At 44.1% G+C, this 27,063-nt stretch overlaps 1 protein-coding gene across 1 annotated transcript in view; it reads left to right on the top strand.

Annotated features, from left to right (window-relative positions):
- The window catches only part of LOC120927960 (beta-1,3-galactosyltransferase 5-like), a 44,293-nt gene extending 17,708 nt beyond the window's left edge, over positions 1-26,585 (top strand). Inside the window, exon 2 of the mRNA XM_040338987.1 lies at positions 25,569-26,585. Coding sequence (XP_040194921.1) covers positions 25,569-26,516 — 948 coding nt within the window. The 3' untranslated portion in view covers positions 26,517-26,585. The remainder of the gene's footprint in view (positions 1-25,568) is intronic.
- The last annotated feature ends 478 nt before the right edge of the window (positions 26,586-27,063 follow it).

The raw sequence follows: 27,063 nt of genomic DNA, 5'->3' as shown, positions 1-27,063 counted from the left end.
GAGCCTATCTCCACGAGCGCCGAGCTCGTCTCTCTCCGTCTCAGCTCCAATCCCTCAGTGTCCTCCAAGCCGATTGCTCGTGGTACGATGGAAGAAACCGGGGTAGGGAGAAGTGAGAGAGGGGGGGCACATCGCGTGAATGGTACAACAAAAGTATATGGAAACACAAAGGTGCGGTAAAAAACTCACATGGAGCAGTGATGGAACGATCGCAAATCCACGAGCGCCGCGCTCGTCTGCCGTCCGTCTGGTGCTGCTCCTGATTGGTGCTCTGATGTCCCGACGCGTGTTCGTCACATCACGTGACTTCATCAGGGGATGGTAACTAGAGCACTGTATCATCTTTATATAGTGTCCGATTGCTTGGACACAGCGGCGGCCATTTTGTCGAAGTCAGCATGATGAGCTGACAGGCACGGTGTTTGCACCATTAAATTACCTGGAAATGTCACACACTGCTGAACAAGCCAGACAGGGAGAGGAGTGGACAAAAATGCAGGGACATGGGCAACATAGGGGCCTGTATGGCATATGCTAGGAGCGAGTAAAAAAAGGAGAACATTTTAATGGTGTATTGGTTATAAAAACGGGAGCAAATAATAATACTACAGCCAGAGTGGGCGGCAGCATATAATCCCTATAGGGAAAGCGTCACAGGTTGGATGCACAAGTGCTGCGAATGCTGTCACCGCTATCTGGTATACAAATGTAAGAATGTAAAAATGACCATCGCTTAGGGATGCAGCACACTGCGTTATCCTCAGCTCCGACGGTCAAAAAACATATGTATTTTAAAAACCTATTGTGAACTAGCACAAAAGGCAAGGATAATGAAAGCAAATGTTTATAAAAACAAGGTTTAAAAACAAGTAAATTAAAAAAGGTATCTACAGAGCACCCCTGTGGGTAAGCACAGATATTCTGAAGCATCTGGTAAAGGGAGCGGGCATAGGCCTAGTGTAGCACCATATAGAGCAACACCAAACGCACAACAGACGCACGACCGAAGCATGCAGAGAGCATCTCACTAAAAGTGATAAATCTAATATACATACTGCAAAAATAAAAATAAAGATGAAGATGACCTAACAAAGGTGGGCCAGGAGAAGATGTAGCATACTGTTAAAAGTCACTCAGGAAACAGTTCAGGTCGAACTCTATGTTGAGGCCTCTGGGTGTGAAAGTATCCATATTGAAAATATATTTGGATTCCAGTTGGCTTAGGGCCCTAACTTTGTGGCCACCCCGCCATGGTCTGGAGTATGGAACTATCCCCCAGAACTTCAAATGTGTAGGGTCCTTGTGATGTACTTTGGCAAAATGCCGGGATACGCTATGGTTAGGGAACCCGCTTTCGATATTTTTGACGTGTTCCTTGATGCGTATCCGTAACAATCTTTTTGTGCGACCAATATATTGTAGTCCGCAACTACATTCAAGGGCATAAACTGCCCCTTCTGTGTTGCAGCCAATAAAGTCCCTTATCTCATATTCGGTCCCATTACTGTTGGACTTGAATGTAGACACTTTTTTGTTCGGTTTATTGGTGTGTGTGCAAGAGTAGCATCTTTTGCAAGGGTAAAAACCCTTTCCAGTGAAGAAGGTAAAATGTTTCTTCGGAGGGTTAATTACGTTTTTCACCAAATGATCCCGTAGTGTGGGGGCTCTTTTATATATAAACCTAGGTTTCTCAGGTAGAAGGTCCTGTAGGTCTTTGTCGCATTTCAGAATGTGCCAATGTTTTCGGATGACCTTTTCGATTTTCCTGTATTGTGCGTTATAATCCAGTACTACAGGGACCAGATCTTCCCTGACTGTAGATGTTTTATTTTCCAGGAGTTTTTCTCTTGGCATCTTGGAAACTTCTTCTATGTTTTGCTCGATGTATAGGTCATTATATCCCTTTTGTATAAATCTCTCTCCAATTAGTTTAGCTTGTACTTGAAATGTATCCAGCTTAGTACAATTGCGTCGTAGGCGCATGAGTTGGCCCTTGGGTATGTTGTAGAGCCAATTCCTATGATGGCAGCTGGTGAGGGGGAGATAACTGTTTCTGTCCACATTTTTAAAAAAGGTCCTAGTGTCAAAAATCCCATGGTTCCTGGAGATTTCTAAGTCTAGAAACGCGATGTTATGTGCTTCTATCTGCCAAGTAAGTTTGATATTTCTCGAATTGATATTCAAACTTTCTAAGAAAGTCTCGAGTGATTGGTGGTCCCCTTTCCATAAGATAAAAATGTCATCAATGTATCTTTTATATAATAAAAGATCCATTGGTAGATGATTGAATACAGCTTCTTCTTCCCATTGTGACATGAATAAACCTGCCACGCTTGGCGCAAATTTGGCTCCCATCGCCACCCCGGTCCGTTGTTGATAGTACTGATCTTTGTACCATAGATGGCTGTGTTTTAAACAGAAATCTAAACACTTGATTATGTACTTCCTTTGTACACAAGGGAGATTGGTGAAGTTCCGAAGTCCCCATTTGGTGGCATCACAAGCCAAATGATGGGGAATAATGCTGTAAAGTGATGAGACATCGGCCGTGGCCATCAGAAGAGGCATTTTTTTATTAGATTTTTATTACTTTATATATTTCATTCAAAGTTTCTTAAATTATAAGGGCTCCTTCAAACAGTTTCATTAATGGGGCCTATTATTATTGATTATTGATATTTGGACTCTTATAGAATAGCTTTGAGGTCTAGAAAAGTTATTCTATTTTTTCACAGGAACAAAGTTGATTACCATTGATGAGTTGATTTGATAGATGGCGTTATCTATACATTGTTACAATATCAAATCTACTCAGTTTTATAATTTTGTTTTTATTCTTTTACATAATTATATATTGTAACTACTAGTTGGATATATCTTCCTTTACCTCATAATATTCAAAGGTTTTATTAGACCTATTTTATAATTATGACTCGTTAGTCGAATAATTTTTTCTTACTGAATGTTTAGATGGCTGTTGTAGTCCCGGGGACAGCCACTCCACCTCCAACATTTTTTACCCACTGATTGGTGATCTAACACCATTCATTGGATAACCTACTCCAAATAGTTTTATATGTTTTTTTTTATATTTTTATACTCCAAATAGGAGCACTTTTTTCTTTTTCTTTTATATTTTTTTATCTACCTTTTATAGGTAACTTCTCTCAAACACGTATAATAATATTGTTATAATAGCGTTGTTCAATTCTAATTGTACTCTAGCATATTTAAATTTTACAGAATAATTGAACTATCTTTCAACTCTAGGGGTGCCTAGGGGTGGCACGTTTGCAAATGGGGTTCTTTCTCAAAGTAGGGGGATTTATCTAAGCGGAAGCACTTCTAAACCTGCACTTGTCTGAAGATTCTTCTCTGTCTCTTCACAGGTATGTTTGCAGCTGAATCCGCCCAGAATTGAATATTGAACGTGTTTAATTCCCCATAGTCTAAATTGCTGGTATGTTTGCAGCTGAATCCGCCCAGAATTGAATATTGAACGTGTTTAATTCCCCATAGTCTAAATTGCTGGTATGTTTGCAGCTGATGTAATGCCATCTTTAATTGCAATAATGGAAAGTTTTTTTCTTATGCCTTTTGCTTAACAATCTGTAGACTATCCACATACCTTGCTTTTGTATTAGTTTCCTCCCTTTGCTTTACCTCTAAATTATGGCCCTTCCTTAAATTATGGCACTTCCTTATCTCTATTAGCTGTCCACTTGTAAATCTGTTTCTTAAGTGAGAATTCTGCTCTGCATAGCCTGCCATTTTATTACCTTCCTAATTAGTAATTAGAAGAACACACCCCCCATTCCTAACAGTATATATCTAACCATCTCTTGGGAAAGGCACGTTTGCCTAGGGGTGGCACGTTTGCAAATGGGGTTCTTTCTCAAAGTGGGGGGATTTATCTAAGTGGAAGCACTTCTGAGCCTGCACTTGAGTGAATGCACAAAGCGTAGGAAGAGAAATAAATTCCTGTATTAAATTGTATTGTAACTATAATGTCTTCCCTGATGTTGTAAAGCGCTGCGTAAACTGTTGGCGCTATATAAATCCTGTATAATAATAATAGAGATTTGGTAGACAGGTAACCTTGTTCACACTCTCTGCTCTTCCTCCCCCTTCTAAAATGCAGTCCACTCCTTCTGACAGCTGCATCTTCAATCCTTAAACTGTCTTTCATTCATCCCTCTTCTCCACTCCACACCTTGTATATATCACCCTCACTTCTGTCCTCCCCTTATTACTGCGCTCACCAACTCTGGCTAACTCTAAATTTACACGCCCAATACTCCAAACCAATGAGGAATGTTCCCTCATATAAATCACATTCCCACATTACCTCCCTCACCCTTCTGCTTCTCCTATCCTCTGGTGATGTATCACCAAACCCTGGGCCTCCTAACTGTGCTCAACACACCCATTACCCTACACCCTCTGGCTGCAGCCGCAATGCACACAATCTAGTTCCCATTACTCTTCTTCCCAAGACCAGACTCCCTTTCTCTTGCGCCCTTTGGAATGCTCGTTCCGTCTGTAATAAACTAACCTCCCTCTACAATCTCTTTATTGCTAAATCATTTAATCTTCTCGCCGTTACCGAAACCTGGCTTCACGAATCCGACACTGCGTCTTCTGCTGCTCTATCTCACAGTGGTCTTCTTTGGACTCACTCCCACAGAGCCAGTGGATGCAAAGGAGGGGGTGTTGGAATTCATTTAGCCCCACATAGCACCTTTCAGGTACTTCACCCACCTCCCTCTCTGTCACTCTCCTCATTTGAGGCACATTGCGTTCGTCTCTTCTCCCCAGTTTCTCTAAGGATAGCTGTGATCTACCGGCCCCCTGGTCCAGTATCATCCTTTCTGGATGACTTCTCTGCCTGGCTACCCTACTTTCTCTCTTTTGAAATCCCCACAACCATTCTTGGCGACTTCAACATCCCTACTAATGCTAGCACTCCTGCAACTTCAAAACTTCTCAGTCTAACCTCCTCCTTTGACCTGAAGCAATGGATACAGGCTCCTACTCACTCTGAAGGCAATACCCTTGACCTTGTCTTTTCCCACCTATGCACTCCACGCAACCTCTCCAACTATGCTTACCCCCTCTCTGATCACTACCTTATTAACTTCACTCTCTCCTGCTCCTCCACCTCCTCTCCACCCAAACGCCTAACGGTTTCTCGTAGAAACCTTCACCATATCAACCCTTCTCTTCTATACTCTGCGACTGACCACCTCTATGACAAAATCGCACCCCTGTCCTGCACTGACCTAGCCACTTCTGTCTACAACACTTCACTTCTAGAATCACTGGACAGACTGGCCCCCCTCACTACACGCAGAATAAGACAACGCCTCCTTCAACCCTGGCAAACAGATGATACCAGAAGTCTGAAAAAACACAGCTGTGCTCTTGAGCGCCAGTGGCGCAAGAGCAAGTCCAAGGAAGACTTCGTCCAGTATAAATCTGCCCTCCAAAAATACAATTCCAGCCTCCTCACTGCCAAGCAGACCTATTTCATCACCCTCATTAAAAACTTATCATCCCGTCCCCGTCAACTCTTCTCTACCTTCAACTCTCTACTTCGTCCCCCACTGCCTCCACCCACCAACTCACTCACTGCCCAGGAGATCGCCAATCACTTCAAACAGAAGATTGATACAATCCGCAAGGAGATCTCTACTGTTCAGATACCCTCCACACTTCCCACCTCATGCCCCTCGGTACAATCTTTACTTCCCTCTTTCAACCCCACCACTATAGATGAGGTCGCTAAATTACTTGCCAACGTCCATCTTACCACCTGCGCTCTGGACTCTGTTCCCTCGCAAATGCTACGTTCACCCTCTGACTCTATTCTACACTCTCTAACCCACATCTTCAATCTCTCCCTCTCTTCTGGCATCTTCCCTAACTCTTTGAAACATGCACTAGTCAGCCCCATATTTAAAAAGCCCTCACTGGACCCATCCAATCTTGACAACCTACGTCCCATCTCCTTGCTCCCCTTTTTATCCAAACTCCTTGAACGTCTAGTCTACAACCGACTGAGCGTCCACCTTGCTGATAATAACCTTCTTGATGCCTTTCAGTCTGGATTTCGTCCTCAACATTCCACAGAAACTGCTCTCCTAAAACTTACAAACGATATACTAACGGCCAAAACTAAGGGACACTATTCTGTGCTCCTACTCCTGGACCTCTCTGCCGCCTTCGATACGGTTGACCACCCACTCCTCCTCAAAAAACTTCACACCTTTGGTCTCTGTGACTGTACTCTTCGCTGGTTCTCTACTTACTTATCCAACCGTACCTTTAGCGTTACTTACAATTCTACTTCCTCCTCTCCTCTTCCTTTCTCTGTTGGGGTCCCCCAAGGTTCTGTTCTTGGACCTCTCCTATTCTCAATCTACACCTCCTCCCTGGGTCAGCTGATAGCCTCCCACGGCTTCCAATACCATCTCTACGCTGACGACACTCAAATTTATTTCTCTACCCTCAACTCACTAGTTCATTTTCCTCACGTATCACTAATTTACTATCAGATATATCACTTTGGATGTCACACCACTTCCTCAAACTCAATCTATCTAAAACGGAACTTATCATTTCCCTCCCCCACGTGCCTCTTCCCCTGATCTCTCTGTCAAAATTAATGGCACAACTATCAGCCCATCTCCACATGCCAAGGTCCTAGGTGTAGTCCTGGACTCTGAACTGTCCTTTAAACCTCACGTTCAATCACTGTCCAAATCTTGCCGCCTCAACCTTCGCAACATCTCCAAAATACGCCCCTTTCTAACCAATGACACCACAAAGCTCTTAATTCACTCCCTGGTCATCTCTCGCCTTGATTACTGCAACTCCCTCCTCATTGGCTTACCTCTGTATACTCTAACCCCCCTTCAGTCCATCATGAATGCTGCTGCCAGACTGATCCACCTTACCAACCGCTCTGTCTCTGCTTCCTCTCTCTGTCAATCCCTCCATTGGCTTCCACTCACCCAAAGAATTAAATTCAAACTACTAACTACTACCTACAAAGCCATCCACAACTCTGCCCCCAGCTACATCACTGACCTAGTCTCTAAATACCAACCTAATCGTTCTCTTCACTCTTCTCAAGACCTCCTACTCTCTAGCTCTCTCATCACCTGCTCCCATGCTCGTCTCCAGGACTTCTCCAGAGCCTCTCCAAGCCTATGGAACTCCTTACCCCAATCTATCCGCATATCTCCTTCTCTATTAGCTTTTAGAGGATCCCTGAAAACCCTCCTCTTCAGAGAAGCCTATCCTACCCACACCTAACAACCGTATTTGCATTTGAGTCCATCTGATCATCCCCCACAGCATCTACCCTTTGTTCCACTTGACCCTCCCTTCTAGATTGTAAGCTCTAATGAGCAGGGCCCTCTGATCCCTCCTGTATTGAATTGTATTGTGACTGTACTGTCTTCCCTGATGTAAAGCGCTGCGCAAACTGTTGGCGCTATATAAATCCTGTATAATAATAATATAATAATAATAACTCCTCCCCTTCAGTGAGGAAAAACCTGACCTCAAACTGAATTTACTCCTACCAGGTTTCACTTAATAATAATGTCTTCCCTGAATATATTGACGCTTAACGTACAAGGTTTAAACTCTCCCCAGAAACGCACTAAAGCATTTAAATTATTTTCCAAATTATCAGCTCATGTAGTTTGCCTACAAGAGACACACTTTACCTCACAATCTGCACCAAAATATTTTAGCTGCAAATATCCCCAAGTTTACACAGCCTTGGGTGATACTAAAAAGAGGGGAGTACTAATTACATTCCACCTCTCAACACCGCTTACCCCAAAAACAGAACTCAAAGACCCTGAAGGTAGATACCTGATCCTATCTGGATTACTAATGGATAGTGAGATTACGATCGTCTCTTATTATGCCCCTAACAAAGATCCTGTATCATTTCTTTCCCATCTTTTTTCAGTTATCGAAACACATAAAATAGGTACTCTTGAGGTGACTCAAACCAAGTATTATACCCATTCCTTGACAAATCCCAAACCCCACCTAATACACCTAAAAATTGTGCCCAACTCTTTAGATCCAATCCAGACATAAGAGGATTATAATTAGGTGGTTATCATCATAAGCTATGCATGTTTGCAGATGATGTCCTACTTTTCCTTACCTCACCTATAACATCAGTACCATCTCTTCTAGATATCCTCCTTAAATTTGAAGTAGTATTGGGCCTTAACCCTCCTAGCGGTATTTAGGGTTGCCACCTTTCCCTCAGAAAAATACTGGTCGTGGGTGTGGCTATGTGGGGGTGGAGCTAAAAAAGGGGAGGGGCCCGATTGCACAAAGGACAAGGGATCAGGGGTTTAAGAAATGGCATTGGGGATGGGAGGGGGGTAAAGAAATGGCATAGGGGAGGAGGGGAGGGGAGGGGTAAAGAAATGGCATTGGGGATGGGGGGGGTAAAGAAATGGCTCCAAGTTTAGGCCGGGTTCACACTGGTTGCCTGTGGTTTGGCCACAGCATGGTTGTATCCATGGTTTTAGTGTGTTTTACCCTGCGGTTTTAGCCACAGTCCTATAGACATCTATTAGGCTGCTCCAGGGGGCCCCAACCATGGGCACCATTAGCGCACCTCTTGGTGGGCTCCTTGAGTTCCAAGGTTAGGCCAGGTTTACACACGTGTACCACAGTTTGGCCACAGCATGGTTGTATCCATGGTTTTAGTGTGTTTTACCTGCGGTTTAGCCACAATCCTATAGACATCTATTAGGTTTCTCAGGGGGCCCCTAATCATGGATGGCACTAGCACACATCTTGGTGGTTGCCTCAGTTCCAAGGCAACCATCGCCCGAAAAAAAATCATGTGATTTCTTGGCCTGGTTTGTAAACATTATTTGTAGTCACATGATTGTCTGGAAGCAGGTGAAGCATTTACAGAAATATGTATACAGAGAGCCAATATACACCTGCTGAAGACAAAGCATGCATACCAAACAATACTCTACATTGTTTAATAATCTGTGATGTACGCATTGACATGGTTATAGTTCATAAGCTTTAAAGAAGGGTGTCAATACCACTAAAGGAGGGTGTCAATGCTGGTTAAAAAAAGGTCAAATGTTCCTTCGGGCCATTTGTGAAGCCCAGTGACAGGGATTGTATTCTCAGTTCCTCCAAAGTAGATTGTAGATTTTGAAAGCACTTGGGTTTACTCATCAACATGTGGAATTATCACTGGGGTCTGAGGTAAGTAAAGTCCTGATACGCAGCTCACACAATAACTAGGATGTCTGCCTGATCTTACATGTATTTAGGGCCTGTACACAAAACTACACGGTGCAGACCGTGGGGGACTGTCATCCTTACCTGTTGCTAAGAAGCAGAGGCCGGCAGCTGCCATGTCAGAGGATGCATGTGATGATACTGGAAGGAAACAGAGAGGGGAGAACCCTCCCTGTACGGGAGCTGGAGGGGGTCAGGGGGAGGGGCGGGCGCCTCCTGTCATTGTATGCAGTCCTGATTATGAGCAGAGTGAGCAGGAGATGCAAATAGTACACAACACAGTCGACAGTGAATGAAAAATACCGGCCGTTGCATTGCCGGTATTTTTCATTCAAACTTACCGGCACAGCTCGGAATACGAATGAAAATACCGGCTGTGCCGGTAAAATACCGGCAGGGTGGCAACCTTAGCGGTATTCCCGAGTCTGACTCGGGGTGAGATTTTCATACCAAAAGCGGTAACCCCCGAGTCAGACTCAGGCTTGCCTCGCTGCAGCAGCAGACAAAGTTACTTACCTTGTCCCTGGATCCAGCGATGCAACCGCGCTATGTGAGCGAGCGGGACTACGCTCGATTCACACAGTGTCCTCCTGTGCCACCGATCTCCGTTCCCTGCGACATTACGACGCACGGGAGTGGAGAACGGCGCCAAATTCAAAAACGTAAACAAACACATTACATACAGTATACTGTAATCTTATAGATTACAGTACTGTATGTAAAAAATACACACCCCCCTTGCCCCTAGTGGTCTGCCCAGTGCCCTACATGTACTTTTATATAATAAAAACGGTTCTTGCTCCCTGCAAACTGTAGATTGTCCATAGCAACCAAAAGTGTCCCTTTATGTCAAAAATGGTTTTAGAGCAGCTAGAAAACAGCGATAAAAAATTAAAATAAGTTGCAGAATTGTGCGATAGAGATTTGTGGGGAAATTCGTCATAAAAAAATAAACAGCGACAATTCTGCAACTGAGCAAATTTCAGTGATTTTGAGTTGATTTTGAGTTGATTACATTATTGAATAATTTTTATTATAATTATATTATTACTTGTTATAATTATTTATAATTATTTATTATATTATAATTTATAATTTTGTTTTTAAAAAAATGTCATACCCGGGATGCCTACTAGTCTCTTGTTTGGTCAGATTTAAGTGAGTTATTCCTAAAAATTACAAACCTACAATATAAAACGCCATATTTCCTTGCAAATAATGGTACCGCTTTCAGCATCTTTTTTCTGAAAGAATCATACCGCCAGGGAGGTTAATGTCCAATGTCCAAACAAATCCAAAGCCCTTAATGTATCCCTACCACTCGATATCCAAACCCAATTAATTAATTCCTGGACAACGACATATATTACATATCTAGGAATTTACCTTACGGGCGGATAATCCTACAGAGTAGACATGTGCGTTCCTGTTCGTAACAAATGGATTTTGGTAAGAATTTGTTAGTTTTTGTACATTCATATCAATTCGAACATCCGAAAAGCTGAAAGAACCAAAATACGGAATTACGAATAAGCAAAATAATGAACAACCGAAAATACGAACGTATGATTGGACAATCTTACTAAAATACGAAACACCGAAAAAGCAAAAGAACGAAAACGAACTATAACAAACGATTTGTTCGTATTTTCATTCGTATGTTCGTATTTTCATTTGTGTGTTTTGTAAATCCGTTTCTTTGTCTGTTCGTAAATTTGTGTACTTGTATCGTTCTTTCGAATGGGCACTGGGCAGTGTAGTTAGTGAGTGATTACTTAATATCTTAGCCAATCAGCGTATCTCTTTTGTGCTGAGTAACATTGTACAGTGTAAAGCCTCGTACACACGATCGGACTTCAACCAAACTTTTCCGTGGATTTTTGTCTGAAGGGAGTTGGTCGGACTTTTGAAACCCGAAAAAATTTGTCCGATAGAGCGTACACATGGTCGGATTTTTTGGAAAACGCTCATTTTGACGTTTGTTGGCAAAAAGTCAGACCGTGTGTCTTAAGAAAGTATATCTTAATATGGATTAGCCGCGTGTTGCTATGTATTTACGAAAGTACAAAATTACAAATCCATTAAACGAAAATTATTATCTAACAAAATTAAGAATTTAGAATCAACGAAAATAAATTAGACAGAATTACGATTCATTCAGTATAAACGAAAATAAAACTGTTACGAAAATACGAACGGGTCCTAATAGGAAAACTTGTGTCTTCCGAAATACGAATCTTTACGAATCTACAGAACGAGACGAAACGGAACAAAAAATACGAACATTTTTGTTGTGTAGACGAAATGGAACAAAAAAATACGAACATTTTTGTTGTGCACATGTCTACTACAGAGCTTTATGCAGCAAACTATCCACCAATGCGAACACAACTTAATAAACTTTTCACAAAGTGTTCAAACTTACCTCTAGCTCGTATGGGCAGAATTGCAGCAATAAAAATGCTATACCTTTTTAGAGTTCTTCCCATCACAATACCATAACATTTCTTACGAATATTACAAAGGAAAACTTTACAATATGTATGGGGTAAGATGAACCCCAGATTACCTAAACCTACTTTATATTCCTAAACTCTACAAAATAAATAGTGTGAAAAAATAAGCAGCGCTAAAAATATTATAAAAATTGCCTGTTTTCATAGACATAGGGCCAGATCCACGTACATCGGCGCATATATAGGCCGGCGTAGCGCATCTCATTTCCGCTACGCCGGCTCAACTCAGAGAGGCAAGCACCGTATCCTCAGAGCATTTCCTTCCAACGTTGCACCGGCGCAACGTAAATTCATAGGCGTAAGCCGGCGTAATTCTAAGTAGGAAGGAAGTGGGCGTGTTCCATTTAAATGAACCGTGACCCCATGCAAATGAAGGGCCGAACGAACGGCGCATGCGCCGTGGCGCTGATTATGTCCCGCGCCCCTCTGCGCATGCTCAGAACTAGGCCCGGCGTAATCCCTGAGATACGCCCAGGGCATAAATACGCCCAGACATGCGCCCGTCGAGCGCAAAAGTATATCCGCTTGTTTCCCCCCCTGAAGTAAGGTACTTTTTGCTGGTTGTTTTTTTGAGCCATGTCTGCTCCAGCTTCTGAGAAGAGGAGGAAGCTTAACTTTTCTGACCAGGAGAAGGATGTGATAATCAGGGCCATGTCGAGGTATGATGTGTACCTCCATGGTGCAGAGAGTGGCAACACCACTAAGGCCAGGAAGACGGAGATCCTGACGCAGATTGCGGCAGATGTCAATGCCCTGGGATACGAGGTCAGGACCTCCAATGACATCCAAAAACAAATAAACGACCTGCGTCACCTGGTCCCAGCTAAGCTGGCCAAGATTAGGACTCATGCCAGGGGCACTGGAGGGGGACCAGCAACTACTCTCACGCTCACTACTGATGAGCAGGTGGTTGCCCAGTGTCTCCACAGGCATCAAGTGGAGGGAGTGGAGGGCTTTGACTCCATTGAGGATGCTTTGAGGACAGGTAAGTGTGTTTTATCTCCTATCTGGTGTGTAGCATGTGTGGGGGTGGAAGGGAACATGTGACAAGTGTGTGGGTCCACCAACATGTGAATGTTTTGTGTCATCCTCAGATGTGCAGGATGGAGCGGGGCCATCTGATGCCGGTGGCCATTCCACACCATCCCCCGAACATCAGTCTGAGTCTGACCCCCTGGGAAGCCGTGGGTCATCGGTGGAGGGGAGTGGCCACACCTCTACTAAGGAGGTGGTTGAGGAGACGGTGACCAGTGATAATGAGGTTTGCCTGTACTTGGAGGAGTCTTCCCCTTTGGCTGGGCCCTCTCAGACCTCCACCTCCATCAGGGGAAGCCCCTCAGGGTCCTCCCCCAACAGGTCACCCCCTCAAGGGGCTCCCCTTCTAGACGGCCCCAATCCTCTCCTGGCCCTAGGAAGGCGACCAGGAAGACTAGGGGGGTGTCTGAGTTCCTCCCGGAACACCTCAAGAGGGAACAGGCCCGCCATCTGGGTGAGTTTGCCGTCCAGATGGAGCGAGTGGCAGACAGCATCGCCTCCTATGCCACCATTAATGAGAGTGTCCAGGATGTGAACGCCAACTTTGTTCACCTGCCTGGGGGATCTGCAGGCCACCACAGCAGGCCTAGTGGAAGAGGTCCACACCCTGGCAGAGGCCATGCGTGAAAATACTGCTGCCATCCAGGCAGAGGGGAGGCAGTCAAGGCTGCTGCAGGCCGAGACCAATGCGGTCCTCACCCTCATCGCCCTGGCATTGGAGGGCAGGCAGCCAGCCATGGAGAGACCAGGGGATCTCCCTCCTCCTCCTGATTCCCCCCCCCCATGATGCTCCCATGAGGAGCCGGGGCCGGGGCTGTGGCCATGGCACCAGGCGTGGGCCACGACAGCGCAGATGAATGCCTGTTTTTTTTTGGAATACTTAGGTTATGAGTTTTATTTATTTTTTGGTCAGTAGTGCAGGCTACAGTGTGACTGATGTGTGAATGTAGGGGTGACATTCCTGCTGGCAAAGGGGTGTCACCCTCGGTCGTTGGGGAGAAGTGATCCCCACGACCCGTGTGAATGTGGTATGAATGGACAGCGACATAATTGGAGCCTTGGCGTGGCGTTGCTGCTCCCAAGTCCTGCATGGTGGACTTGGGCTAATCCAATGTGAAGTGTATGTGGTGTGTGTGAGCTAGGGACCACAGTGGTGTGCATGCGTGCATTCTCCTTGTGCCATGATGAATGTGTGTGTTTAACGTGCAAAGATGCCTACTGTGAGGCATCTCCTGACTGCTCTTCCCTCAGCAGACGGGGTAGCCTCGGTCAGGGGGGGAATGTCTGGTTTCGGGGGTCAGGTCATCACGTATGTCAATCTCCAGGCCCTTTCTCACGGCAAAGTTGTGCAGCATGCAACATGCACCGATGATCTGGCACACAAAGTTTGGGGAATACAACAGGATCCCCCCGGACTTATCCAGGTATCAGAAACAGGACTTCAGGAGGCCAAAGGTGCGTTCCACCACTGCAAGCGTACGTATGTGTGCATCATTGTATCTTCTCTCTCCTGTGGTTTGGGGATCCCGGAATGGAGTCATGAGATGGGGCCCAAGTGCATATGCAGAGTCACCTGGAAGAGAAAAGACAGGAGGATGTTAGCCATGCATGTGCCCCTCGTGATGTGTGTATCATGGGGTCGGACAGTCATGCCTGACACCCATGTCACTTACCAACCAGCCAGCTGTTCCCATACACGTTCTGTTCAAATTCTGTTGGGATGTTGCTTTGACGGTATATGTAGCTGTCGTGGCTGGACCCTGAGTGTTTGGCACGGATGTTCCATATGAGGCATTGGGCATTGGCTATCACCTGTACGTTGGTGGAATGCCAATGCTTACGATTGCGGTATATGTACTCTGTGGCACGGGGGGGCCATAGTGCCACATGTGTGCAATCAATGGCCCCCACGGTGCGTGGGAATCTTGCAATACTGTAGAAATCACGCATTGCCTTCTGCCGCAGATGCTCCTGGGTGGGTCTGATGATGTGGTGGGACATGCGTCTGAGGATTGCAGGGACAACCTGGTGCACACATCTGCTAATGGAGGATTGTGCCATCCCAGCCACAACTCCACTTGTACGCTGGATCGAGCCACTGGCAAGGAAATGGAGTGTTGCCAGTACCTTGACCAGTAGCTCCACTGCTTGTGAGCGATCTGTCTTGCTGGTGATGTCATCTTGCAGGGTTGTGGCTATTTCCAGGATGGCATCAGGGCTGAATCTGAAGATGCGATACACCTCCGATTCCCCCATACCAAAGACGTTTAGGCGCGGTCAGTATATCCTCTCCCGTGCCCTCCTCCTACGCGCCTGTGAAGCCAGTAGTATAGCTATGAGCATGGATGCCCCTTGCATGTTGGCATACAGATTGTTGTCCTGCAAGTGTGGATGCTCAGCTCGTCCGTAACGGTGCTGCTGAAGCTGCTCTCCGGCTGACCTGTGCAAGTCTGCTGCTGACTTACCCCTGATTTATGAGGGGTAACTTTAGGCCGGACATACAACTTACGCGCGGCGTGCGTAGCCCGCGTCGGGTGCACGTACGTTCGTGGATCGCCGTATCTCCCTCATTTGCATATTTGAATAGGAAATCAATGGGAGCGCCAGATGTGTCCAGCGTATATATGCGCCCATGCTGCGCCGGCGTAGAAAAGTTACGTCAGTCGGAAAAAGCGTATCTAGTTCTGTGGATACGGTGCATAGTTACGCCGGCGCATATATACACTTACGCCGCGCATCTAGAGATACGCCGGCGTAAGTGCTTTGTGGATCTGGGCCCTACTGTATAATGTGAACTTTGGTGCTCGTTTTTAAAGACATTCATATGAGTGTAATGGTTGAAGTTTACACAGTGTTTATTAAAACTGGTTTTACGGTATTACACTATTTGTGTACTCTTTATTATTTACACGCGGAGAGATCCGGTATTTACACTGTTGGAATTTGGAGCATCTGGTAAACCTTTCTGTGAGTTTTTTCACGTTTTCTTGCCAAGCATGAGAGTGTAAAGCCTCGTACACACGATAGATTAACCAGAGGACAACGGTCTGAAGGACCTATCGGTTAGCAATCCATTGGTTAAATTTTAAAGCAAGTTGGCTTTTTTTTAACCGAAGGTTAAATAACCTATGGGGCCCACACACGATTGGTTTTGACCGATGAAAACGGTCCATAAGACCGATATCCTCTGGTTAACCAATCGTGTGTACAAGGCTTTAGGCATACTGAGTTGGTGAGTGTTTTATCTGATGGGAGTGGAATCATTGGCACTCGGGTGTGGTGGATGATTAGAAGAAAACTACACACAATCAACCAATGAATTTAAATTGATGGACTTTATGCTTTATATATATTTTGTTTATATAATTTGCTCACAAGTGTCACAGGGTGATTTATATAATATATTAGCACTTTTTTCACATTTTAAGTCTGTGAAAACAGGCAATTTTTATAATATTTTTAGCGCTGCTTATTTTTTTTACACTATTTATTTTGTAGAGTTTAAAAAAAACATTCACATTTATCTTATTTAAAGTGGTTGCTTCACTGGTAAATTACATTTCTCTATAAGAACAGTGGTGGGAACTCAAGAGGGGCAGATTGTGTTTGGTTACCATTGTTTTTTTCACTACTTTATATTCTCCTAGAATCTTGGGAGGTCTGGGAGTACCGGATTTTGCCAAATATTACTATGCAGCCCATTTGTCATTATTACCCAAATATCATGCTATGGGTGGCATTGGAATCAGTTTATTGTGACCCTTTCTCTACAGCAAATCTTTTATGGCTCTCTCCTACTCTAAGAAAGATGGTGAAAAACCCCATAACCAAACATAGCCTGTCTAGTTGGGACTGATTGAAAACGCGATTTGGCCTGCAATCTCGCCACAATCCTCTACTTTCCTTTCTTCATAACCCATCATTCTATTCAGCCTTGTCCTCCCCAGCCTCCTTTTCAGCTTGGTCAAAGAGAGGTTTGACTTGTACACATCATTTTTATACATCCACATCTATTACTTAAATTTCAGCCTTGATATTCCTATTGCGGAAACCTTTAGGTATCTGCAAATTAAAAACTTTTTTACAAATAATCATCCATCAGACGCGACATAACCAAATCTTACTACCTTTGAACAAGCCTGTAAAACTGATCCTCATAGGTGCGGACTAATTTCTGATTTCAATAATCAATTACTTTTACACACCACTTCCTCTCCACTAACCTATACCAACAAATTGGAAAGAGACCTTCAATTACAACCAGACGACATAAATTGGACCCAAATCTGGCAAGCTACCAAATCAGCCTCACTGAATATAGTGGCTCTTGAAACAAACTGCAAAGTGCTCACTAAGTGGTACCTGGTTCCTGACAGAATTTAAAGACAATGGGACACTAACTTGAAAAACCAAAAGTGCAAATTTTAAAGGCTTATATGCATGGTATTATCATAAAAAAGTGTTTGGGGACCTGGGTCCTGCCCCAGGGGACATGTACATGTATCAATGCAATTTTTTTTTTTAAAACTGAAGTTTTTTCGGGAGCTGTGAATTTAATAATGCTTAAAGTGAAACAAAAAAAGTGCCATATAACATTTCGTACCTGGGGGTGTGTATAGTACGCCTGTAAAGTGACACATTTTTCCCGTGTTTAGAACAATCCCACAGCAAAATGTGACCCCCAAAGCACCTTGTCCCCATGTTGATGGGGACAAGGGCCTCACCCCCACAACCCTTGCCCAGTGGTTGTAGGGGTCTGCGGGTGGGGGACTTATCTGAATCTGGAAGCCCCCTTTAACAAGGGGACCCTCAGATCCTGCCCCCCCATGTGAATTGGTAACGGGGTACATTGTACCCCTACCATTTCACCCAAAAAAGACAAGTCTTTTATTAAAAAAAAAAAATCCAGCGATGTAAAACCATTTCTACATACTACAGGCATACTATACACACCCCCCAGGTACGAAATTTAAAGGAATATTTTACTTTTATTGTTTTACTTTAAGCATTATTAAAATCACTGCTCCTGAAAAAACGTTAGTTTAAAAAAAAAATTGCATTGATACATGTCCCCTCGGGCAGGACCCAGGTCCCAAAACTTTAAAATGAGCACTTTTGATTTCTCTCATAGACTTTTAAAGGGTGTTCCGTGGCTTTCGAATTTTCAGCGAACACCGCAAATTGTTCACTATTCACCCGATGTTCGCGTCAAACTTACGCTCGACGCGAACATCGGGCTCATCCCTACTGTATATATGTCAACAGAGTAAGCATGGAGTATGTGATATAATAAAAGGATGTATACATTTGAACCAAACTGGCTCAATAAAATGGACTAGGAAAATCGGGGTCATTGAGCAGAGTGAAAAGTGTGTAATAATGTAAATAAACAAACACTATAGGTAAAATAAAGATGTGAAAGGATTTATAGCACGCCATACTGGGAGTCTGTGCGCCAATGTAAAAAAAATACCTGATTGCCATCAATCAATGAAGGATGTAAACTCACTTGGAGCTAGTGGAGCTAGAACATGTGAATGAGATGGAAGTAGCAGAGAAATCCCAGCCATGACTGACCCCTAATTTATAACTTCAGAAGGGCCCAGCAAGCTCCGCCCCCAGCGCCATGTGTGAGTGACAGGGCACGTAAATGTGAAGTACGCTTGTCGCCAAATGGAAAATTTTGCTCCCAAGGGCCTATACGCAGCTTGAAAAGTAAATAAATACTTGTTGGTAAAATATATATTACTTTATTATATTATAAAAAATTAGATTTGTCTTACAACATATCATAACAATGTCGTAATAATATTGTCACCAAATTGGGGCGTGCAAGCGTGAACATCACTAGTCAGCAGGGCCGGACTTACCATTGGGCTTGACTGGGCTCAAGCCCATGGGCCCCGGCCAATAGGGGGCCCCGGGAGGAGGAAGCAGGAAGAGCCATGCAGCATGGGAGGAGGGTGCAGGAAGAGCCATGCAGTTGTGGATGAAGAAGTAAGTCCGTCCAGCGGTATGTAGAATGGGGGTGAGAGGGGAAATTTTTAACACGTGTCATGTGATATGTATGTCAAAAGTCTCCTTCTTCCCAGGCGCTTTGTTCCCAATATTCAAGACTCAGATTTTCTTCCAAAGTACGAGGTTTATTCTCCAAAACAGGACAAGCAAACAGTCAATGCTTACATAATGACAGCTGATAACACATGGCAAGATGGTAATTTCAGAAGGTTACAGATGGAGGAAATAGATGTAATGATGGTATGATGGTACGTCTTTCTGCTCGGCTTCCATAGAGTAAGCTTCCTGCTGGGTGGGGCTTCATACCCCCATCTTCCTGTAGGGTCGGTGACCCCAAGGTCCTCTAGCTAGCTACCCAAACCAGATGTATACGTATACTGTTTTAAAAGCCAAGCTAAGCATAATTTACATTTAGACTAGCTCTAAAGAAGGTGACAAGCTTCTGTCACAAATGTAACACCCACTTGTGTATATTTAAGTAACATATCTCCACCCACTGTCTTGACGTAGAACTTCAAGAATAGATGTAGTGACCTGTAACTGACCTTGTCTGTCCTCAAAACTACCATGTTTAAACATTGATTCAGAAACGTTTATCACATAAAAATATTAATAAATTTAAAATCTAACACGGTAGCATTCCACCCGCTCAACAACTACAATCACCACCCCCCGCTCAGCTACTGCGATCGTAAAAACCCCCCCGCCCAACAACTCTGACCGCCTCCCCCCCGCTCAACAACTGTGATCGGTTGTCGGACAGCGGCACCCCCACGCTCAACAACTTTGATCGTCCCCCCGCTCAGCAACTTCGATCCCCTCTGCTTCTCGGCTCCAGGGGGCCCCTTCAATCAACACTTAAACCCAGGGGCCCCACCATCCTAAGTCCTGCCCTGCTAGTAACTCATGCTGACCAAACACACATCAATAAGCTGACGCCGCAAATGCAGACATCTCTCGGTGGGTGTGGTTACATGGGGCCGATTTGTGGGTGGACCCGCCCGATTGGGACGAGGAGGGGACAGTAGGAGTTAGGAAACCTTCCTTGCGCACATCGCAGCTGCAAAGCCGGAGGATGACTGACGGCACCAACAGGGAGCAGAACCAGGAACCTGAATCAGCCTATGGAAAAAGTTGCCACTAAATGTTAAACAGAGCATCTGAAAAGGCTGATAGATGTTGTGAGTGATGTGGCTAATGGTGGCATCAGACCAAGGTTGGGCTAAATGGGTGTCTTCCACCTGGGTTCAATGAGAAAAAAAAGAAAATGGTCTGGTGTCACCCGAAAAACCTCTCCACCCCAATATATACAACAAAAACACAGAAAGTCACCTCAGGACTTTGAATGAGGTGAATATGCAGTAGTTTGCCAGTCACAGGTCACAAGTAAATGCACTATCAAAGTTTATTAAAAATTGTCATGCATACATGAACAACACGAAAAATTGCCAAGTCGATCAGCTGATATATACAATGTGGAACAGTATCAAAATACATGTAGCAGTATAAAATGTACATAACAATATACACAGGCATAGAATTTGACCCTACGCATTTTGCAAGACCATGCTTGCTTCATCACGGAAAATGCGTGTGTGTTATGCCGCGTACACATGACCGATTTTCGGGTTCTAAAAAATTTTGTTTTTAAGGGTCTAGAAAAAACAATTTTCTTTTCAACTTGATCATTAAAACGGCCTTGCCTACACACGATCGTGGAAAAAAAAATGCTCTAGCAAAGCGTGGTGACGTACAACACATACGACGGAACTATAAAGGGGAAGATCCATTCAGATGGCGCCACCCTTGGGACTGCTTTAGCTGATTTTGTGTTAGTAAAAGACGATTCACGCTTTTCTGTCTGTTACAGCGTGATGAATGTGCTTACTCCATTACAAACGTTAGTTTTACCAGAACGAGCGCTCCCGTCTCATAACTTGCTTCTGAGCATGTACGTTTTTTTCACGTCGTTAAAGCCCACACACGACCATTTTTTACCACCTTAAAAACGACAACGTTAAAAACGTCGTTAAAAAATAGAGCATGTTCGAAAAAAAATTTGGCCATTTTTTAGATCGTGAATCGTTTTTAATGACATTAAAAAAAAAAAAAAAAACATTTTTTACAACCCGAAAAACAGTCGTGTGTACGCGGCATTACATCTGTAAAAAATATGAGAGAACAATTAGGTGTAGCAAGGTCCCGGGCCCTCAGAGGCCTAATGGGGACCTCCAGAGTTAGGGACAGCCGACATCCTTCTGTGTAGAGTGTGTTAATACATAAAATGTATTATATCCGCGCTATGGAAAAATATATATGTTGACTGCTGTCTCCCTTATAAGCCCCTGTTCCCAGGGCTGGTAAAATGAAAACTGAAGATTCTAGGGTGTGTGGCGCTGCCTGTCACTATATATTATGGTCACAGTGAGGTTATATTTAAAAAAACAAATGAAGCGTTACATCTAGTGTATGTGTCATCAACTATCACCGTTTAAGTGTAAATCGATTCGTGTTCAGATTGTGTCCAACTAGAATGTTGGTTTTGGTGCAATAAGTGTGCTCAATTTAGGACTCGCTAAATGGGGTCCGTTTCAGGAATGGAAATGAATCCTATGTAGTGAGTGATAAAGTTACTGCTTGTTTCAGCCAACAGCTTGATATATAAACAATATTCTATATGAAAGTGAAGACCCATATATAAAGAAATCAATCAAATAAAAATTGCAAAAAATGTGTGAACCACTGTGCAATTTGTGTATTAAACCCTTAGTGCATGGGTGAAACAAATATTCCTTGTTATAGAAAAATAATCAGTTAGTCCCCTGTCATACAAAATGTTTTGCCACTGTTAGCCAGTAAAAAAACTTTTTGTATGAAAATGACAGGTATAGTCCATAATATATGTGAAGGCTGTTCCTCAATAGTCTTCAAGAAACCAAACACTGTTGAATAAAATGACTGTAGTGGGTATCTCCGGCAGCTGATGTGCACTTATTACAAATAGGGTGACTTCTGTGCTCCCCCTTTTGTCTCCCCACTCACTAGATGCAGGCACCCCTGCAGGGCTAATAAGCGAAAGGTGAGTGTCTTTTGCTCTGGCTGCTGCAGTTCCGTTCGTTTACTGAGTATTCTGAGTCCCCGACATGCAGGTTCAGTGGATCCACCTGCCGGTGTCTGCGTGCTGCTTCCTTGTATCAGATATCTTCACAAACCAAGAAATGAACTGCCATAGTGTTACTCCGATATTAGATTTATTAAAAAAGTTTAAGAAGCAATCCAATCGCATAAAGTAGGCACTAACAAGTGAAGTCCACAAGTGAACTCCACCAAAAAAGTGAGTGCTTTGTTGATGGGGACAAGGGTCTCCTCCCGACATCCCTTGCCCGGTGGTTGTCGGGGTCTGTGGGCGATGTGGCTTATCAGAATCTGGGAGCCCCCTTTATCAAGTGGGCCCCCAGATCCCGGCTCCCGACCCTATGTGAATGAGTATTGTACCCCACCCATTCACCTAAAAAGTGTCAAAAATAAAACGCAGTCATTTATTAAGCATCATCGGCGTCTCTTCTGACTTCTTCTCCCCTCGCCAACTCTTCTGTCTCCTCCGCTGATGTCTTCTCCCCTCTCCGATTCTTCTCCGGTTCTTCTCCATCTGTCCGCTGTCTTCTGCCGGGTCTCCTCTGCTGTCTTCTGCTCTTTTGCTCGCTATTTAACCCGGTCTTCTCCGTCTGTTCTTCTTCCGATGTTGACTCAACGCTCTCTCCTGCTCTAATGCTGGGTGCTTGGTGTGCCACTACTTATATTGGCATGAAGCGGGGGCACCGGCGCCCCGACCGTTATGACATCAACGTCCCATCATGCCCCGGGTGGTGACGTCATAAGGGACGGGGCCTCTGGATGACGTCACATGGTAACCCCACCCCATTCCAATATAAGTAATGGCACACCGCGCACCCAGCATTAGAGCAGGAGAGAGCGTTGAGTCAACATCGGAAGAACAAAGGGAGACGACAGCGGAGAAGACCGGGTAAAAGAGTAAGCAAATGAGCTGAAGACAGTGGAGGAGACCTGGCAGAAGACAGCGGACAGAGGGAGAAGAACTGGAGAGAGAGCCGGAGAGGGGAGAAGAACCAGAGATGAGAGAAGACATCAGCGGAGGAGACAGAAGAGCCAGAGAGGGAAGAAGAAGTCAGAAGAGACGCCAGAGCTGCATAATAAATTACTTTAAAAACCTGTGTACTGTGTTTTATTTTTGACACTTTTTTTTAGGTAAATGGGTAGGGGTACAATGTACCCCATACTTATTCACATAGGGTGAGGGGCCGGGATCTGTGGGCCCCTTGTTAAAGGGGCTCCCAGATCCTGATAAACCCCCCCGTCTGCAGACCCTGACAACCACCAGGAAGAGGCCCTTGTCCTCATCAACATGGAGACAAGGTGCTTTGGGGTGGGGCGCAGGGCCCCCGCCCAAAGCACCCACTGCCCATGTTGATTGCATTCGGCCTGGTACGGTTCGGGGGGCGCTCACTTGTCCCCCCTCTTTCCTGACCTGCCAGGCTGTGTGCCCAGAAAAGGGTCTGGTTTGGATTATGGGAGACCCCTATGCCCTTTTTTCAGCGTGGGGGTTCCCCTTAAAATCCATACCAGACCAAAGGGCCTAGTATGCTCTTGGAGGGGGAACCCATGCCGCTTAAAAAAAAACAATTTAACTTGGCGTGGAGTTCCCCCTAAAGATTAATACCAAACACAGTGCCTGGTATTGTCGGGGATCAAAGACGGATCTCTGTTCAGTGAAGTCGGATGCATGTCAGACTTCAAGTCGCAGGGCAAAGTCGGATCCAAAGTCGACCGACCAGCTTGCAGACAACCAATTAAACTTGTCTAACAGTATGCGTTAAAAGCAGGGGAACCCCCACGCTGAAAAAACGGCATGGGGGTCCCACAATATTCAAACCAGACCCTTATCTGAGCACACAGCCCAGCAGGTCAGGAAAGAGGGGGGGGCGAGTGTGCGCCCCCGCCCGAACCGTACCAGGCCGCATGCCCTCAACATGGAGGGTTTAGTCTGCACACATTTGAAAGGCATGTGTTAGTCACAGAGCTACGCCAAAGTCCCACATACTGTTAGGTATAATTGGTTGTCTGCAAGCTGGTCGTCACATAATCTTATTTTTTCCCTTGGATTTATCCTTGGCCCTGTTTATATCTTATGTAGCCTTCCAATGCTGCTTACTGCAATGGCCAGTTATAAATGGGGCAGTGGCGTCTTTTTTGTATCACTTTCATGTTTTTTGATCAGGCAACGCACTGACACCTTTGCAGCCATTGAGCTATATGCTGGGTGCTCAGTGTGCTCCTGTACCTTTAAGAAGGGGTGGGCTCCCCTTCAGTCCACCTGCCCTTACCTATCCATCAGAATGCATGTGCTTCCACTGTGGAGACACTTATAAGTTAGTGTTAGGTACCACAGATATCAGGGTGCCTTGGTGAGGCTCTATGGCTTACACATGCATTTGCAAATGCATGCAGACTAAATCCCTGCTTTTAACACATACTGTTAGACAGGTTTAATTGGTTATCTGCAAGCTGGTCGGTAAGTAAGCTTTTTTTCCCTTGGATTTATCCTTGGCCCTGTTTATATCTTATGTAGCCTTCCAATGCTGCTTACTGCAATGGCCAGTTATAGATGGGGCAGTGGCGTTTTTTTTGTATCATTATACATATACTGTAGCAGTATAAGATGTACATAGCAAAATACACAGGCATAGAAAGTGACCCTACGCATTTCCCAAGCCCATGCTTGCTTCATCAGGGGTAGATGCGTGTGTGTTTCATCTGTAAAAAATATGAGAGACCAAATTGGTATCTACACAATGATGGTATTATGACAAATGGTCAAATAGGTCTGGAGCACAGAGCCCCCAATGCTTACCAACGGCTAGGTCAGATTCCCAGATGCTGAATTCCTAGAGGCGGCAGCAGTAAGCATACTTTGGACGTTGGAACATCTTTTGTGAGTCACACACTTCACTCATCATAATAGATATTCCCTTCACTTTTCTTTTATTGTCCCCCAGATTCCAAGATCATATTAACACTGAACCAGTTAGGTTAATGTATACACACATTTACATTGTATTATATATTGCTTTACATTTATGCTGCTATGTCAGTAGCATTGAGCCAGTTTTGCTCATATGCATACATCCTTTCATTATATCATGATAACAACCCCAAACACACCTCCAAGACGACCACTGCCTTGCTAAAGAAGCTGAGGGTAAAGGTGATGGACTGGCCAAGCATGTCTCCAGACCTAAACCCTATTGAGCATATGCGGGGGAACCCTCAAATGGAGGGTAGAGGAGTGCAAGGTCTCGAACATCCACCAGCTCTGTGATGTCGTCATGGAGAAGTAGATGAGGACTACAGTGGCAACCTGTGAAGCTCTGGTGAACTATAGGGGGTGGCAGTGGCAGCCATAGATAGATTCATGCAATGCATGAATCTATCTATTGGTGATAGAGGGGTGGCAGGAGAGGGGGCAACCTGTATAAATTAAAACACATTTCTTTTTTATATTTCCACACATTAAGTGTATTGGATTCCATTTTATGTATGTACTATAGTAATGATTAATTCTTATTGTATAATTAATGATCTTATTGACACCACTTCTCTATTTTTTTCCAGATGCCTTGGAAGAAGGTGTTTTTTGTGGCACTCCTGTTTTTTCCTTGTTTGGGTATGTTTTGGTACTTCATCACAAACTATCAGACTGACATGTGCTTTTTTTGCTTCCATATATCAGAAAAACGTTTTTCAATTAAAACTGACTATAAAAGGAAACACTTCATGACGGTGCCTGAATCAAACTGCAATCAAAACCCTCCATTTCTGGTGCTCCTGGTGACTACAACATACGGCCAGATAGAGGCGCGAATGGCAATCCGCAAAACGTGGGGGAAAGAGCAACTCATCCAGGGAAAGCGAGTGGTGACCTTCTTTCTTCTTGGCACAAGCCCCAGTAAACTCGACAGTTTATCCGAAGAGTTGAACACCTACAAAGACATCATTCAAAAAGATTTTGTAGACACGTATTACAACTTGACCATAAAAACTTTAATGGGTTTAGACTGGATTGTGAATCATTGCCCTCAGACCCACTACGTCATGAAAACAGATACAGACATGTTTGTCAATACGTATTACCTTGTTAAACTTCTCCTGCATAAAAATATGACTTCAAATCTTTTCACAGGGGAACTATTGCCAGACAACGGCCCTGTACGTAATATCTTTCACAAGTGGTACATAAGTAAAAAGGAATATGATGGTGAGAAATTCCCCCCCTTTTGTGCAGGTCCAGGCTACGTACTCTCTGTAGATGTTGCCCAAAGGATTTTAAACATCTCATCCTCTATACCATTTTTTAAACTTGAGGATGTGTACATAGGAATGTGTCTGGAGAAGTTAAAGATCTCATTTCAGGAGTTACACACTAAGCCTATATTTTTTTCTACTAAGCCATCATTCTCTGTGTGCGCTTATCGGAACCTTGTGACATCTCATCAAATCAAGCCACAGGAAATAGTCCTTTACTGGGAGGCCTTACACAATGCACAAGATGAACAATGCTGAGGAACCTACAAAGATGTTTACAGCTATTCCATACTTGAAATGTTTTCCCGGGAAACTGAGAAATCTTTCTATTGAAATTTACAGATTGACAGCCAACTCATTCACTTTGACCTTAAAATCAAGGGTAGTGTGAAACCTTGAGCCTTGATAAAATAAGCTGTCCATTGACAGACTTATTGTTTTGATAGATAATACAATAGATTCTTGATCTGTTTTGTGAATGTCTATGACAATGCCTCCCCTAAAAGCCAGTCCTAGTCAACCTAGCTGGTTTTAGGTAGGAGTTTAGACCTCACACAGTCCTCTTATTTTTAGTGGACATTGGTTGTAATTGACAAGTAGGAGTTCAATATAGGAATACAGCGGATATTTATACTGCCAAGGGAACATTTAAAGCCATTTAGAGTTGCTTATGTTAGAAAAAAGACTTTACTTGACTTTTTAGAGTCATATTTTTGCACTTTCCGTTGTTCCAGCCTGTCCATCCTTTACAGTAACAAAGCTGGTGGTGGATGGGAATATCCTGTATCTTGCAAGTATGTTTTTT

This window comes from Rana temporaria, chromosome 2 (assembly GCF_905171775.1).
Source record: "Rana temporaria chromosome 2, aRanTem1.1, whole genome shotgun sequence".
Lineage (NCBI taxonomy): Eukaryota > Metazoa > Chordata > Amphibia > Anura > Ranidae > Rana > Rana temporaria.
Note: the sequence above shows the minus strand (reverse complement) of the source record. Positions and strands in the feature narration are given on the sequence as shown.